Genomic DNA, 13,482 nt, shown 5'->3' with positions numbered 1-13,482 from the left:
TTGTATTACAGTAACCATTAAAAGCCCAGTGATGCTGGGCGCGGTAGCTCACGCCTGTAATTCAGCACTTTGGGAGGCTGAGATGGGTGGATCACCTGAGGTCGGGAGTTTGAGACCAGCCTGACCAACATAGGGAAACCCCGTCTCTTCTAAAAATAAAAATTAGTCGGACGTGGTGGCACGTGCCTGTAATCCTAGCTACTTGGGAGGCGGAGGCAGGAGAATCGCTTGAACCTGGGAGGCAGAGGTAGCGGTGAGCCAAGATTGCGCTATTGTATTCCAGCCTGGGCAAAAAGAGTGAGACTCCATCTCAAAAAAAAAAAAAAAAAAAGAGAGAGAAAGAAAAGACCATTAGCAGTGATGAACAAATCTAGCAGGATGAACCACACTCAGACAACTTGAGAATTTAGAAAGTAATGCTGCCAGGTAGAGCGCAGGGTGATGTTTTACCTGACACCATCACTGACCAGCATCACCATCCCACCCTACTGTGCCTTGGTGCCTTGGAAAGAAGGTCATGAAAATGAAACTATATCACTAAGTACAAGCAACACAGCTGTGGGACCATTCTCTAGGAACTGGACAACAGTACGATGAAGATGTCTGCCTTCCAGCCTGCCTTAAGCCATAGCAGTTTGGTGCCAGCCCCAAGAAGCTGCAGATGTGAAGGGTAGGTTAGCCCCACAGGGAACTGCCAAAGGAAATAGGCATTGGCTTGCTCAGGGAAAGAGATAAACAACAGACTTGGAGAGAGTGGCTCTGATTACATATGAGACACTCTCTCCAACACCCCATTCCCTGCATTGGAAACTCCTAGAGCTCTGACAAGAGAAGAGGGAGGGAGGAGCTGAGCTCTTCCTTCGTCTTGCTGACTATAATAAGTAGGGGACAAGCTTCACTTCCTCAGGGAAATTTTCAGGCCATGTTATCGCCAAGATTCTGATACGCCTCCCTGGGAGGACATGCTTCTCCATCCTCCAAGCTGAAAATCACTAAAGCTGTGAGCCATCATTTGTTTTGAAGGTGTCACATTTTTACATTTGTTGAGGTATAAAACAGATTGAGAACCATTGTGTTTGTGTTTATGACCTGAGATCAATATATGAGTGGGATTGGGTGGGATTTAGGGCACATTTGGATTCCTCATTCATTTGTTCAGCAAACAAATATTGAGTGCCTACTGTGGATAAGGCATTATTGTAGATGCTGTGGGCATTTAAAAGGCAATATATGAATTGGTGTTTAATGGGTATATACTTTCAGATTTGCAAGAGAAAGTTCTAGAGCCTGTTTCACAACAATGTGAAAAAATATATGTGTGTGTGTGTGTATACATTTTTTTTTTTTTTTTTTGAGACAGGGTCTCCCTATATTGCCCAGGCAGGTCTCAAACTCCTTGGCTCAAGAGATCCTCCAGCCTTGGCCTCCCAAAATGCTAGGATGACAGGCGTGAGCCACCACACCCAGCCAACAATGTGAATATAGTTATTATTGTACACTTAAAAATGGCTAAGATGGTACATAGCATGTTATGTGTTTTTTACTACAATTTTAAAGTGAAGATATGGCATCTGCCCTCGGTGGGCTTTCATTTAAACTGGAAAGAAACATCTATATAAGGCCAGTAATACATGTAAATACCAATCAGGGTGATTCCCAGTTCACAGCAATTGCCCTGCTTTGGTTACAGCCTCAACGTCAGAAGTAAACCTGAATGTCCAATGTCCTTGCATGTTGACCCTGACCCCTGGCCACCTCCTTAGGGTACACAACTGATCTAAGCTATTCCAGTTTTTGAAACTTGGAGAAAGCAAAGATAATTCTGTTATAAAATGTTCTTAAGGGTTTTGTTTTGCAGAGATTTCTGTACCTCGCTTCCCAGATGGGGTTATGTTACATAGATTTTCCAGTAAAAGTATTAGGTTGGTGCAAAAGTGATTGCGGTTTTTGGCAATACAAGGCCTCTTTTCAAGGGGATTGCCACGCCCATAAACTCCAGCTGCTGACACCCTCACAACTAGCTTTGTCCTTTCCAGTCCTGTTATTAACCTCCATCTCTAGGTATGAAAACTACAGCAGAATCTTTCCAATATCTCCCCCTATTTAGTGAAGCTAGCCACAATTATTTTCTGTTGGTTTCAACAAGATAATCTCAAAACCCAAACCAAAGTGTTCCTTTTGGTAAATAAAAATTGTCAATTGATGAGGACTTGCTGGTGATAGAGGAGGGGAAGTCGGAAGGAAAATAACATAGCTGGTTAATTTATAGGTTAACATAGCAAACTCTTGCCCCATAAGCAAGCACTTCAGCCTCAAGGAGCTTTTCATTTCTTTATTAAAGGCATGGGGTTATTTTCCTACTGGAGGTTTTGGATATGGGGTTGTGTGTGTAGTCCAAGCTATGCAGGGTTCCTCCCGCCTTCTCCAGGTCGTTATTCAGTTGCAAACATTGCTGGTCTGAGAAGAGGAAGGAGGAAGCTACCGGAGGCTGTGGCCTGCAGCAGAGGCTGCTTTTGTCTGGCAGCCTGAGCTGGGACTGGAGCCTAGGAGAGCCCCAATGAGGGAAAAGATGTGTATAAAGAAAGAAAGAAGAGAGCATCTTAGGAAACTCCCCTTTTGGGGATGATAGAGCTGAATCAAGATTCCTCCCCAATTCCTAGCAAACAGTTGTCCTTCATGCCTTTCGGGCACGCGCTGTGTACCTGCAGGTGGAAGGGTAGCTTCTCTGTTCACCCAACCGCCCATTTCTACCCAGCGCCGGCCACAGAACCACAATTAAGAGTTCAGCGAACGTTTCCTGGACTGTTAGGCGCAAGGGTGGAGAGAGGGAAAGGAGGAAGGCGGCGCGGGAGAAAGAGCCAGCAGCCTCAGAGGCAGCTGAAAAAATCCGGGCTTGGGATCCAGGAGGAGAGTCCTCGCGTGATTCCTCAAAAACCTCGCGGATTTCTGGGCAGGAAGTCAAAGTGCTGGCGCTAGGGAACTCGTGGGTTTCGAAATTGGAAAGGAGGGAGGGGGACTTGGTGGATTTAGCGACCCAGGATCGAGGTCAGCGAGAAAGCGGATCTGAGACGTAGCTTCCAAGCTCCGACCCGGAAGGTGAGGGAGACTCCCGGCCTGAGGCACTAAAGCCGTTGCTCGGGAAACGGGAAGGAGGCGGAGCCTAGCTTAACTGACTGACAGGGACCACAGCAGGGGCGGGACTCTGCTTCTGAACTGTCTGTTCCCAGAGGGGCGTGGCTTACCTTTGACCGCGAGGGCCCGGGGGCAGGGCTTAAAATGGACAAGCTTCACTGAGAAGAAGTGGGGCTTGGCTCTGACTTGTAGGGCACCAGACCCAGCAGGACTAGGCTAGAGTCTGTCAGAGCCCCACAGTGCCAGAGCTGAAGCTGGCCCTGATTACTTGTCCTTAGGAAGCCTGTGTCATTGGTTCCAGTGATCCTGGAAAGGAGCAGGATATCCGTACTTGACCACCTCCCTATGGCCAGGTTAGACTTAGAACATGGGCAGGGAGAGAGGGAAGGTTGTGGTCTTTCCGGTCTTCATAATAGGCAGGATGGGGGCTCTGGAGCAAATGAGGCCAGGCAAGGGGAAGAAGATGGGAGGGAAGGCCAAGGACACCAATGCGGGCTTCCAGAGAGGGTTCCTGGAGTCTGAGGTCTGGGGGGAAGACAGGAGGCCCACAGGAGAATGGGGCAGAGCACTTTCCAGTGAAAAAGGTGCTGCCCTTCAGCCCAAATGCTGACTTCTGAGGAAATTTCCAAGTATAAGGAGGCAGTTTGGAAGGTATAACTGGCTAAGGTTTGTCCCTAGAGAGTCTGTGATGTGCCCTATAGCTAACTCTTTTGATGTGTCTGAGAAACTGGTGTGGAAATAGGAAGGAAAGATGACAGAGAAGCCCACTAGTGCCCTGGCCAATCTTTTCTCTGACATGGTTTAGTGTTATCTGTGGAGCACAGATAACTCTGTTACAAAATGTTCTTAAGGGTTTTGTTTTGCAGAGATTTCTGTACCTCACTCCCTAGATGGGGTTATGTTACATAGATTTTCCAGTAAAAGTATTAGATTGGTGCAAAAGTGATTGCAGTTTTTGGAAATACAAGGACTCTTTTCAAGGGGATTGCCAAAGGCCAAAAGTGTAACTGCAGAAAGAGCTTTAAGAGTTGACCAAGGATTCCAGTGGGCTTAGTGATTGACAGGACAGGATGAAATTAAAACTGGTTATCTAGGCCGGGCACGGTGGCTCACGCCTGTAATCCCAGCACTTTGGGAGGCCAAGGCAGGTGGATGGCTTGAGCCCAGGAATTGGAGACCAGCCTGGGCAACATGGCAAAAACCATCTCTATAAAAAAAATACAGAAAATTAGCTGGGTTTGGTGGCACGTGCCTGTAGTCCCAACTACTTGGGAGGCTGAGGCAGGCGGATCAATTGAACTGGTGAGGTCGAGGCTGCAGTGAGCCACTGATCCGTGCCACTGCACTCCAGCCTGGGCGATACAGTGAAACCCTGTCTCAAAGAAAAAAGAAAGAAAGAAAGAAAAGAAAAAAGAAAGAAAGAAAAAGGAAAAGGAAAAGAAAAAAAGAAGGTGAAAGCATCTACATTCCCTGTCTACCTTATAGTACATACTTGGTTTGATAGTGGGAGGACTGATTTTCTAATCTCAGAGCTCCCTCTGCTGGGGGTTGAGGCTCCCTACACAAGGGGAGGAATGAGACAAGACCTGCATTCAGTGGGGAGAGACGGAAGACGGCAGGCAGGGCACTCTTTCTGGGCCCTCAGGACATGGAATCAAATGAAGACCAAGAAGTAGACAAGTTTGCAGTTTATTGAGTAATGGCTGACTTCATAGATGTTATCACTGGGGGCGGTTGATGGGGGGAACTGCATCAGTTCTCACTCTCAGAGTTCCCCTTTGGGGAACAAATGCTCTCAGAGGTTCCCACTGAAGCCCTTTTATCTGCCCTGCCCCACCTACCACTGAAGCCAGAGGTCATGGGAGTTGGGATCTAACTACACTTGGGGATGGAATGCCACCACCCATTCCATCCCCAAGCCCATATTTTATTTGGACTAGCCATTGATGCCCGGGCCCTTCCTCTTCCAGGGGGTGGGAGGGTGGAGGTAGGGACAGGACCAACCCTCAAGAAAGAAAAGAGGTTAAGGTGGGGGTTTTGCTGAATGTCTAAGAAATGTCAGTGGAACAGGCTGGGTGCGGTGGCTCGTGCCTGTAATCCCAGAGCTTTGGGAGGCCAAGGCAGGTGGATCACCTGAGGTCAGGAGTTTGAGACTAGCCTGACCAACATGGTGAAACCCTGTCTCTGCTAAAAATACAAAACTAGCAAGATGTGGTGGCACGCACCTGTAATCCCTGCTACTTGGGAGACTGAGGCAGGAGAATCACTTGAACCCAGGAGGCGGGGCTTGCAGTGAGCCAAGATCGTACCATTGCACTCCAGCCTGGACAAAATAGTGAACCTCCATCCAAAAAAAAAAAAAAAAAAAAGTCAATGGAACACGAAATTCCCTGTCTTAACATTGTACATTCGGGGCCTAGCGGCCCTTGAGGATATCCTAGTTACACCCTCTCTGATACCTGTGGAGTTTAAGCACCATTCCTACAGCTGTGTCCCTTGGGAGGGGGTGCAGTGGGAGCTCTTAAAGGGGAATGCTTGCTCTGCCTCTGTGGCTTTTTGTTTGGGAAAAGGAGTTGGGATTGTAGGATTTAGATTTGAGGTCATGATGTCAGAGCACACCAGGAACTCCTAAGACTGTGCCTGAAGATGCCCACGCTGCCGAGTAGGGTGCTGGGGGAGACAGCGAGGGCAGTACAGGACACAGGCGCTCCTTCGTCTGGTAGAGAGGAGGAGGTGAAACAGAGCTATTCCAGAATACAGGGGATGGCACTGAGGGATGCATAAGTCCCCTGCCTCCCTTGTCCAAACATGTTCTCCTCTGCCAGCCCAGTCAGCTTGGGGAGCTAGATATCAGAAACCTGAAGGATTCAGCCCACTTTGGCCTACTAGTGTCTATAAGTCTATGTCCTGAGATCCTGGGGCTCCTCCTATGTCTAGAAGGGATGAGGTGCCATCAAATATAACTTGGCTGGTATAACAGTTTAGAGAAGGAAGTCCCACCTGTAGCCTGGCTGGCAGGCAGGTAGACATGAGGCTGAGAAGGGAAGCCAGATGTCAGAACATACTAGGCTAGCATGCCTGCTCCTAGCTTTCAGGACCCAATGTACAAATGCACATATGTATCATGTATGTATATGTGTGGACACTCAAGCACAGGAGGGAGGGGTTATGCGTTCTGCTCTTTGAAACCAGAGAGGGGAGGAAAAGCCTTATGGTGGTACCTCCCCCACCCTAATAGGTTGCTACCCTCAATGGCCATCTGCCCACCAAGGCCCCTACCCAGTGCTAGGCAGATAGGCAAGTGGCAGGGGTGACATGACTCCACTAAAGCAGCAGCCCAAGGAACTGAGGGAGGGGACAGAGGCTGACCCTCCTCAAAGCCCCTTGTTGTAGTAGACCACTTCTACGCTGGGGTTTTGCTCATGGATCTGAGCTCTCAGCTCTGGTTCCAGCTTGCTTACGTTTATGGAGCTGCAATAGAACAGCACAGGCCGGTTAATGTCCCCCGCATCCAACCCCACTCAGGCCCAGGGATTGCCATCCCACCTCCTCCCAGGCTGAAGAATCCTCTCCTTCTACTGCCAGAAGGACTGGCTCACTGTCATTCCCCCACTCCCAGAATCCGTGGAGTGCCTGCCAGGCTGCCTCCTGAACACACTGGAGGACCCTAGGTCAGCTGGCCCAGAGATGCAGAGTCCAATCCAGAGTCCCCCGCCCAGCCCAGGGACAGCACTTACCTCTTCTGGGGGAATAGGGCACAGCACAGGGGGGTCGCAAATACCAGGCTGGGGGAGACGAGTGTTGGAAAGATTTGTAAAGCTTTGACCTTAGGGTGTTCCCTCCCTACACCCCACTCCATCCTTGGAGATAGCTCCTAAGGGTGGAGATTGATAAAAGCTGAAAGGACCTTTTAGGAATAGTAAACCCAACCTAGACATCTGGTTCTGAGGAAAGAGAGCCCCACAGCCAGTAAGTGGCAGAATCAGGAATTAAATGGGCATGAATGTCCTGGATGGCACCAAAAGGTACATTTCCATGGTTTCCTCTTATAGATGAAGACTGGAACCCCCTCACTAAACTCTTGACCTTCAAAGACAGGGACCGCCCCCAACACACAAAGTAGACCCTATAGGTGTTCAAAACACACACCCACTGAATGTATGAATGGATGATGTCTATAAACATCTTAAAGACAATTCATACCTACCCACATCCACCATGGACAAAGCACTCCCACACACCCCAGCTAATTCCTTGCATACTTACCAGAAGCCCACCAGTCCCACCTGCAGGGGCGCCCCCAGCCAAGGGCGGCGCTGTGGAGAGACAGAGAGACAATGGAATGGCTTATGTCCCCTGCCTCACTGTCACCCCATTTCACCCACCATGGCCCTATCCCATCAGCCTTGCCTTGGAGCCCTTAGACCTGTGACCCTTTTATTTCTCCCAAAGCAATGACAGAGCTGGGACCTTTAGATTGCACCCTTCCACTCCAGCCGGTCCTATATGCTGATTACCCTCCCTGGCACCCCATGACACATTCTCACCTCTCAGAACTGGTTGCCATGGCACTCCCCGGCCCTTTTATTTCTTCCCTCACTTCCTCCAGGAGCTGATTTCTTCAGGAAACTTCCTCTGAACTTCCACTTACCTCTTCCCATCCCAGTGGCATGAATCTGACCCTTTCCAAGCATGTCTCTTCCTCGGCACTCTTCTCAATTTGCTCTGGCCATAGGGACCACCAACCTGTTCCTCAAATGTGCAAGCCCCTCCTGCTGCAGCGCCCTTGCTACTGACTATTTTCTCTACTCCAAACACTCTTCTCTGTATTCTTTGCCTCTCTCCTCATCCTTCGGGGCTTTAGAGACCCCTTCTCTGACCATCCTGTCTAAACAGCTCTCCCCCATGAATCTCAATTACACTGTCCCACTGCTTTCCTACAAAGCACATACATATTACACTTTCTAAGAATGTATTTATTGGGTGCCTCCTTGTTTATTGGTTTCTGCATCAGACTATAAACTTCAGGAGGACAGGGGCCATAACCACCTTGTTCAGTGCTGTCTCCTCAGCCCTAAAACATCCCTGGTGCATGGCACTCAATACATTTGTGAATAAATTATTCTGTGAATGAGCCAGAGCTTGTTCCTGTGCTTTGCTTTCGTGTCCTGTTCATGTCTCTGTGTGTGTGTGTGTGTGTGTGCACCCATGTGTACCTCTTAGTATGGAGGCACTAGGGAGTGAAAGAATGAGCGTAAGATCAAGTGTGACTATGACAGTCCCCTCCTTTGTGTATCAGAAGCCCCTGGAGTAACACTGATGAAGTTGGTTTCCTTCCCTCATCCTCTCCTCCTGCCCCCACAGTGTTCCTTCACCCCAGCGCAGTTCATTCTTGCTGAATGAATGAAGGTGGAGGAGGTGGTGCAGGGGTCAGGAGAACGGCTGGCAAGTCTTAGAGACTCAGACCAGGCTGGAGAGAGGGTTGGGGCCTGGTCACTTCTTCTCCCAGCCATCCCCCATTCCAGGACAGGAGAGGTAGAGTTGCCTACCTTCAGGAAGTCTTTCTTCTCCAGAGTGTCCATGATCAGTGGGGGGATGGCTGTGGGGAGAGCAGGGCCAAGAAGGAGAGCATTAGTAGTGGAGTCAAAGTCAGGAACTGTGAAGGGTGACTCCCCTCAAAGCTCCTCCCTCTCTCCCTAGAGCCCTCCAAAGTCCCTGAGAACTGCACCTGCTTCTCTCAGAGTCTCCTGTGCCCCACCCAGCCACTCCCGCCTTACCCATGGCAGGAATTGCCATGCAGATTCTTGAAATCACCACCTGGAAGATTCCCTGCTTGGCTGCGGTCACCGAGTAGCCAAGCCTCTGACCTGCCTCGTCAGCCACCGGGATGCCCACCTGCAGCTCTCTGTGAAGGGAGCAGGGTTAGGGTCAGATCACAGGCCCCGGATCCCGCCTGCAATGCCCGAATGGGCAGCGGCTCCTCAGGGTTCCCTCACACACCCCAGACTCAAAGGCTGGTTCTCCCATCTGAGGATCCCAGGGTCAGACTGAGCCAGGGCCCAGCAGCTCATGTCTGAGGAGGGAGAGGGATGTCCCCATTCTGAGGTGGTCTGCATGACTGGACACTGTGCTACATTATACCGGGCATGCACGTGCCAGGAGCCAGGGTCACTCACCTCTGCCTCATCAGGGGGATGTTGATGCAGTTGGCAGCTGCCACCGCTGCAAAGGGCACAAATCTGCCGACCAAGGGGGGCAGGTGCTGCGGAGGAAGGGTGTTGTTCAGTGGCCCTGAGGGCCATGGGGTGGTGAGGGACTCTGGGGAGATATAGGGGGCCTATAGGTCAGGACTGGAGGCGTGATGAGGAAGGAGGAGGCAGATAGAGGATGAATGGGGGGGTCAGGGGAGTAGGGGGCCTTTACCTTGGTGAGAGATTTGAGTCCCAGGGCCGTGGCCACAGCTCCAGTGGTGGCACTCACATAGGCTGTCCCCAGCTGCCTGTGGGTGGAAGAGCCAGGTCACGGGGAGAGGTGAAGAGTCCAGCAGGTGGCCCTTTCCTTTAGGGATATGCCAAGTCCTCAATACATGAGGCGTAAAAGGGGAAGCTTCTTGCAGAGGAAGCCCTCCCTCCATCTCCAGCGTAAACTTGTCTGGGAGCCCCAGTCACACCCTGTGAAGAGGGGTGGGTCCCCCACAGCATGCATAAGAGGACCTCATGCTTTCAGTTAGGCAGGGTAAGTCGGGGTGGGGCAGGCTGAGGAGAGAGCGCTGAGCACTGGCTGCAGGGACTGCAGGGAGCGGGAGAGAAAGGAGAGGGCACTGTGGGCTGGGAGAAGAGGGTCAGATGGGACAGTGCAGCTGCTGCAGGGGGCCGGCTCTCACCTCACGGTGATGGGAGTGTCGCCACTGCGGTTGGAGTAGTTAACAATGGCATTGAAGGACTGATTCACCCACTGCCAGAACACCACAGTTGGGGTCTTCCTGAGGGAACAAAGACACTCACTTCTGCCCCCCATACAGTGGCCCTCATCTTTAGACCCCTGTAATGAAACCAAATTACTCCCCAAGCCTAAGAAGGGACCCAGTTGATGGCCGTAGAACCTGCTCTGGTAACCCCTATGTACCCCCACCCCCGTTTATACAAACACACCTACTGTCTCTGGGGTGAGAGAACTGCTGAGGCTGAATTCTGAGGAATGGAAGGGATTCTAACACAATCTTTCACTCACCAAATTGGCCCAGACAAGAAGCACCTAGTCAAGCCGTGCTCTAGCTTAGGGCACTCAAGAAGGGGACATGGGACAAGACCTGCCTGTAGAAGGTGAGCATGCAGCCGGTGATGGTCATGTTCATGGGCACCTGGGCTGACATGCGGCCAATCAGGACCACCTTCTCCCCTGTGTCCGGATGGAAGGCAGAGTCATACACATACTTGGCTCTCCACAGCTGGTCCTCGGTGATCCCTGGGGTCACAACGCCAGCCCTGCAGAAGTTGGCAAGGAGCAGACAAGCTATGCCAGGGGGCAGATCTACCCTCACAGGCCCCATCTGCCCAGCTCAGGGTAACTCTGGACAGAGAACCAGGAACTTCAGCCTCTAGTCTCAGCATAAGGGAGCTCCTTATCTTTGGAGGAGGGCCAAAGTTTCCCAGAAGTGGAGGCTCCTATTTCTATTTCCCTTCTAGCCACACGAAGAGGGGTATCCTTCTGTTTCTGCTAAAATGCTGGGTCATGGGTGATGGTGGTTTCCAGGGGGTCAAAAATGGCTGCGAGCATTGCAAGAGTTTTTCCTCCCAAAGATAAGGGGAATTCCCTTCTATCTTCCTGGGACTCCACTTTGAGCACCTCTATCCTTGCAGATGGTGACCCGGCGATGGGATAGGTCCCTGTAGAGGTTTGTGAAACAGAGCAGCCCTTCCCATAAATATCAGTGCCATCTTCTCAACCCAAATGCTCTAAAATCCTTTGGGTTAAAGCTCTGGCCAACAGAGGGGGCTAGAGAGTGAGGGGATTGAGGGACAGGGTCACTGTCAAGCTTGAGGAGGCAGGTACAAGACATACTATATTAATCCCAGAAAATGAGATCCTGGCACACAGGGTCAGACTGGGGGGTGGTCACCTGTAGTTCTGCACGATGTTCCGAGAAGTTTCCAGCTGTGCCGCGGACAGCAGCAGATTTCGAGGATCAGTAACAGTGAAAAAGTGCCGGGCTCTGCCCAGGAAAGTACTTTGGTCCCAGCGAGGTTCCTGGATGTTGATGTCTAAAGGCAATTCACCCATTTTCTGCAGGACAGACACAAGGGTCAGAGCGGGAGTCCAAGGGTCCAAGGGCTCCAGCTAGGGGAAATTTTGGTGCCCCTGTCCTGGCCCCTGAGCTTATCATCAGTCCCTTTAAGAGCTCAAGGTGACCAGAAAGGTAAGCAAGGGTGTGGGAAGGAGCTGTTTCCTCAGCAATGTCCCCGCCCAGGGACCTGCAGCCACTGGAGGAAGAGGAGGGGAAGACCAGAAACAGGAAAACAGATCTCCTTGTGCTCTATCCTGGTACAGATTTTCATGAGGGAGGATTTACATGTATGTGGTTGACACATGAGCAGCAACAAACATCTCAGCCACGTGTACTGCAGACACACAAGAATATATAACATATATATTACACACCCATGCTCAGGTGAGCTTTAGGTCCCAGCTGCCCTGAGACCTGGATACAAATCCCCAAGGCTATTTTGGAAAATGGCATAAGACATCCCACACTCCAGTCCCTGATTGGAGGAGAGCAAGACCTTACTGGCCACCCAGGGCTTATCTGTTTCAGATCTCAATCAGGGAACTCTGATGTCAGCCATGTGTGTGCATGTGGGCACACACAAGTCCCCTCTACAGATCCATTTTCTCCAACTCACACTGAATGACTCCAGGCTCTCCCTGGTCCCTGGCCAGGTAGGGCTGGCACAGACACTCATCCACCTCTCTGAACCACTTGCCTTCGGATAAGAGCAGGATTCAGTGGCTGCTCCCTCCACCCAGCACAGAGAGGAAAACCTGGTGCAGCCATCTGGCTGAGTTGGGCAGAATCCTACAGAATGACTAATCCTCTCCAGCCACACTTCCTCCCGCAGAGGCAGACACGCCCTCCCCTCACACTCACATACCCACACACAAAGACACCATCATGCACACCCTGCCCAGACATACAGAGTGGAGGTGTCCTGTAACACCGGCCCTCAAAGACTGTTACAGGTGCACATTGTGCCCATCTGCAGACACTTGAATGTGTAACTACACACAGCCCCACCCTGACATTCCTCCCTGCAACCTCCCTTGTGCCCTGTGGACCTCCATAGAGCCGAAAATATTGACTGCACCAGGACAGATAGTTTCAAGGCAGGCTTCCTTCTCTGACCCGCATTCCCGAACCCCGCCAGCTAGGGACAGCGAGCACTTACGCTTTCCAGGGCTCCCTGAAGCTCTCAGAACTGCCTTCCTCTCTGCCTCCGCTGTCGCCGCCGGGCCCTCCCAGCCATCACGCGGGACGTCACGCGTGACGCCGACCAGCAGGGAGGGGCAGGAACTTCCCGGCCGCGCCCACCCAGTGGGCACGGGGATTGGCAGAAACTGGGGGAGGTGGGTGTCATTCGAGGCGATCCCCCCCACCCCGGCCTGGGCCACCGGGACCAGGCCCTAAGCTGCTTCCCAGAGCCAATCCCACCTCGGGGATCAGTTCTGGCCCCCTCCCCAGCCAGAGGGAGGAGGGGCTGGAGCTGAGGGCGCTGCTCCCTTTGTTTACAGTCCCCTGGCGGGCCTCAGCAGACCCCCAGCCCTGCAGCAAGAGGTCTAGGTGCCCAGAGAGAAAGCCCAGGGTGCAGGTGGACAGTGTGGAGGGGCGGTCCTCTGCTGGCGCGCCGGGAGGGACTCGGGTTACCACCTGGCTTGTTTACTTGATGGCTGCCTTGGCAATGGCCTCTGGCTGCTTGCCCCCCTGGGCTCCTACCCTAGTATCCACAAGCTCCTCTTGTAGCAGCGCGGCATTTGCATCATTTCACAGCCCTGTTCCTGTCGTGCCTGTGCCCCTTCTATGTCCCCAGCCCTCTCCCTGCTCTTCCTCTGTAACCCCTAGCTCCACTGTGTCCCTGGTCTCCTTACACTCCCAACCCCTCTCGCTGCACCCCAGACTGTAGCCCCACCCCTGGGATGTGGAGGGGCAGACGACCCCAGGAACCTCGCGGTCTGCATCCGAATAAGTGCATCAGAAGGATTCTTAGGATTCTTCCCGTCCAGGGACCAGCTGCCCCACCCTGCGACCATTCCAGAACTGGGTAGCCTGAGACACCTTCTGACAGAGGAGGAGGATGC

The 13,482-nt window shown here is 51.9% G+C and overlaps 1 protein-coding gene across 4 annotated transcripts; it reads right to left on the bottom strand.

Annotated features, from left to right (window-relative positions):
- Positions 1-4,805: 4,805 nt before the first annotated feature.
- On the bottom strand, positions 4,806-12,647 carry SFXN3 (sideroflexin 3). Of its 4 annotated transcripts, none has more exons than XR_012418137.1 (11): positions 12,576-12,647; positions 11,252-11,415; positions 10,442-10,616; positions 10,016-10,110; positions 9,556-9,690; positions 9,309-9,394; positions 8,910-9,037; positions 8,682-8,731; positions 7,399-7,448; positions 6,870-6,917; positions 4,806-6,603 (listed from the first exon to the last, which is right to left on the bottom strand). XR_012418137.1 is itself a non-coding variant. In XM_065521303.1 (11 exons), the coding sequence occupies exons 2-11, from the start codon at positions 11,410-11,412 to the stop codon at positions 6,507-6,509; spliced, it is 966 nt and encodes a 321-aa protein (XP_065377375.1). In that variant the 5' UTR covers positions 11,413-11,415; positions 12,576-12,647; the 3' UTR covers positions 4,806-6,506. The 4 variants fall into 4 exon arrangements, 1 of the variants encoding a protein (XP_065377375.1); XR_012418138.1 differs by having other exon boundaries at positions 8,950-9,037; XR_012418136.1 differs by having other exon boundaries at positions 8,950-9,037; positions 9,556-9,631.
- Positions 12,648-13,482: the final 835 nt, after the last annotated feature.

The sequence above is a fragment of the Macaca fascicularis genome, chromosome 9 (genome assembly GCF_037993035.2).
Source record: "Macaca fascicularis isolate 582-1 chromosome 9, T2T-MFA8v1.1".
Classification (NCBI taxonomy): Eukaryota; Metazoa; Chordata; class Mammalia; order Primates; family Cercopithecidae; genus Macaca; species Macaca fascicularis.
This window is presented reverse-complemented; position numbering and strand designations above follow the sequence as displayed.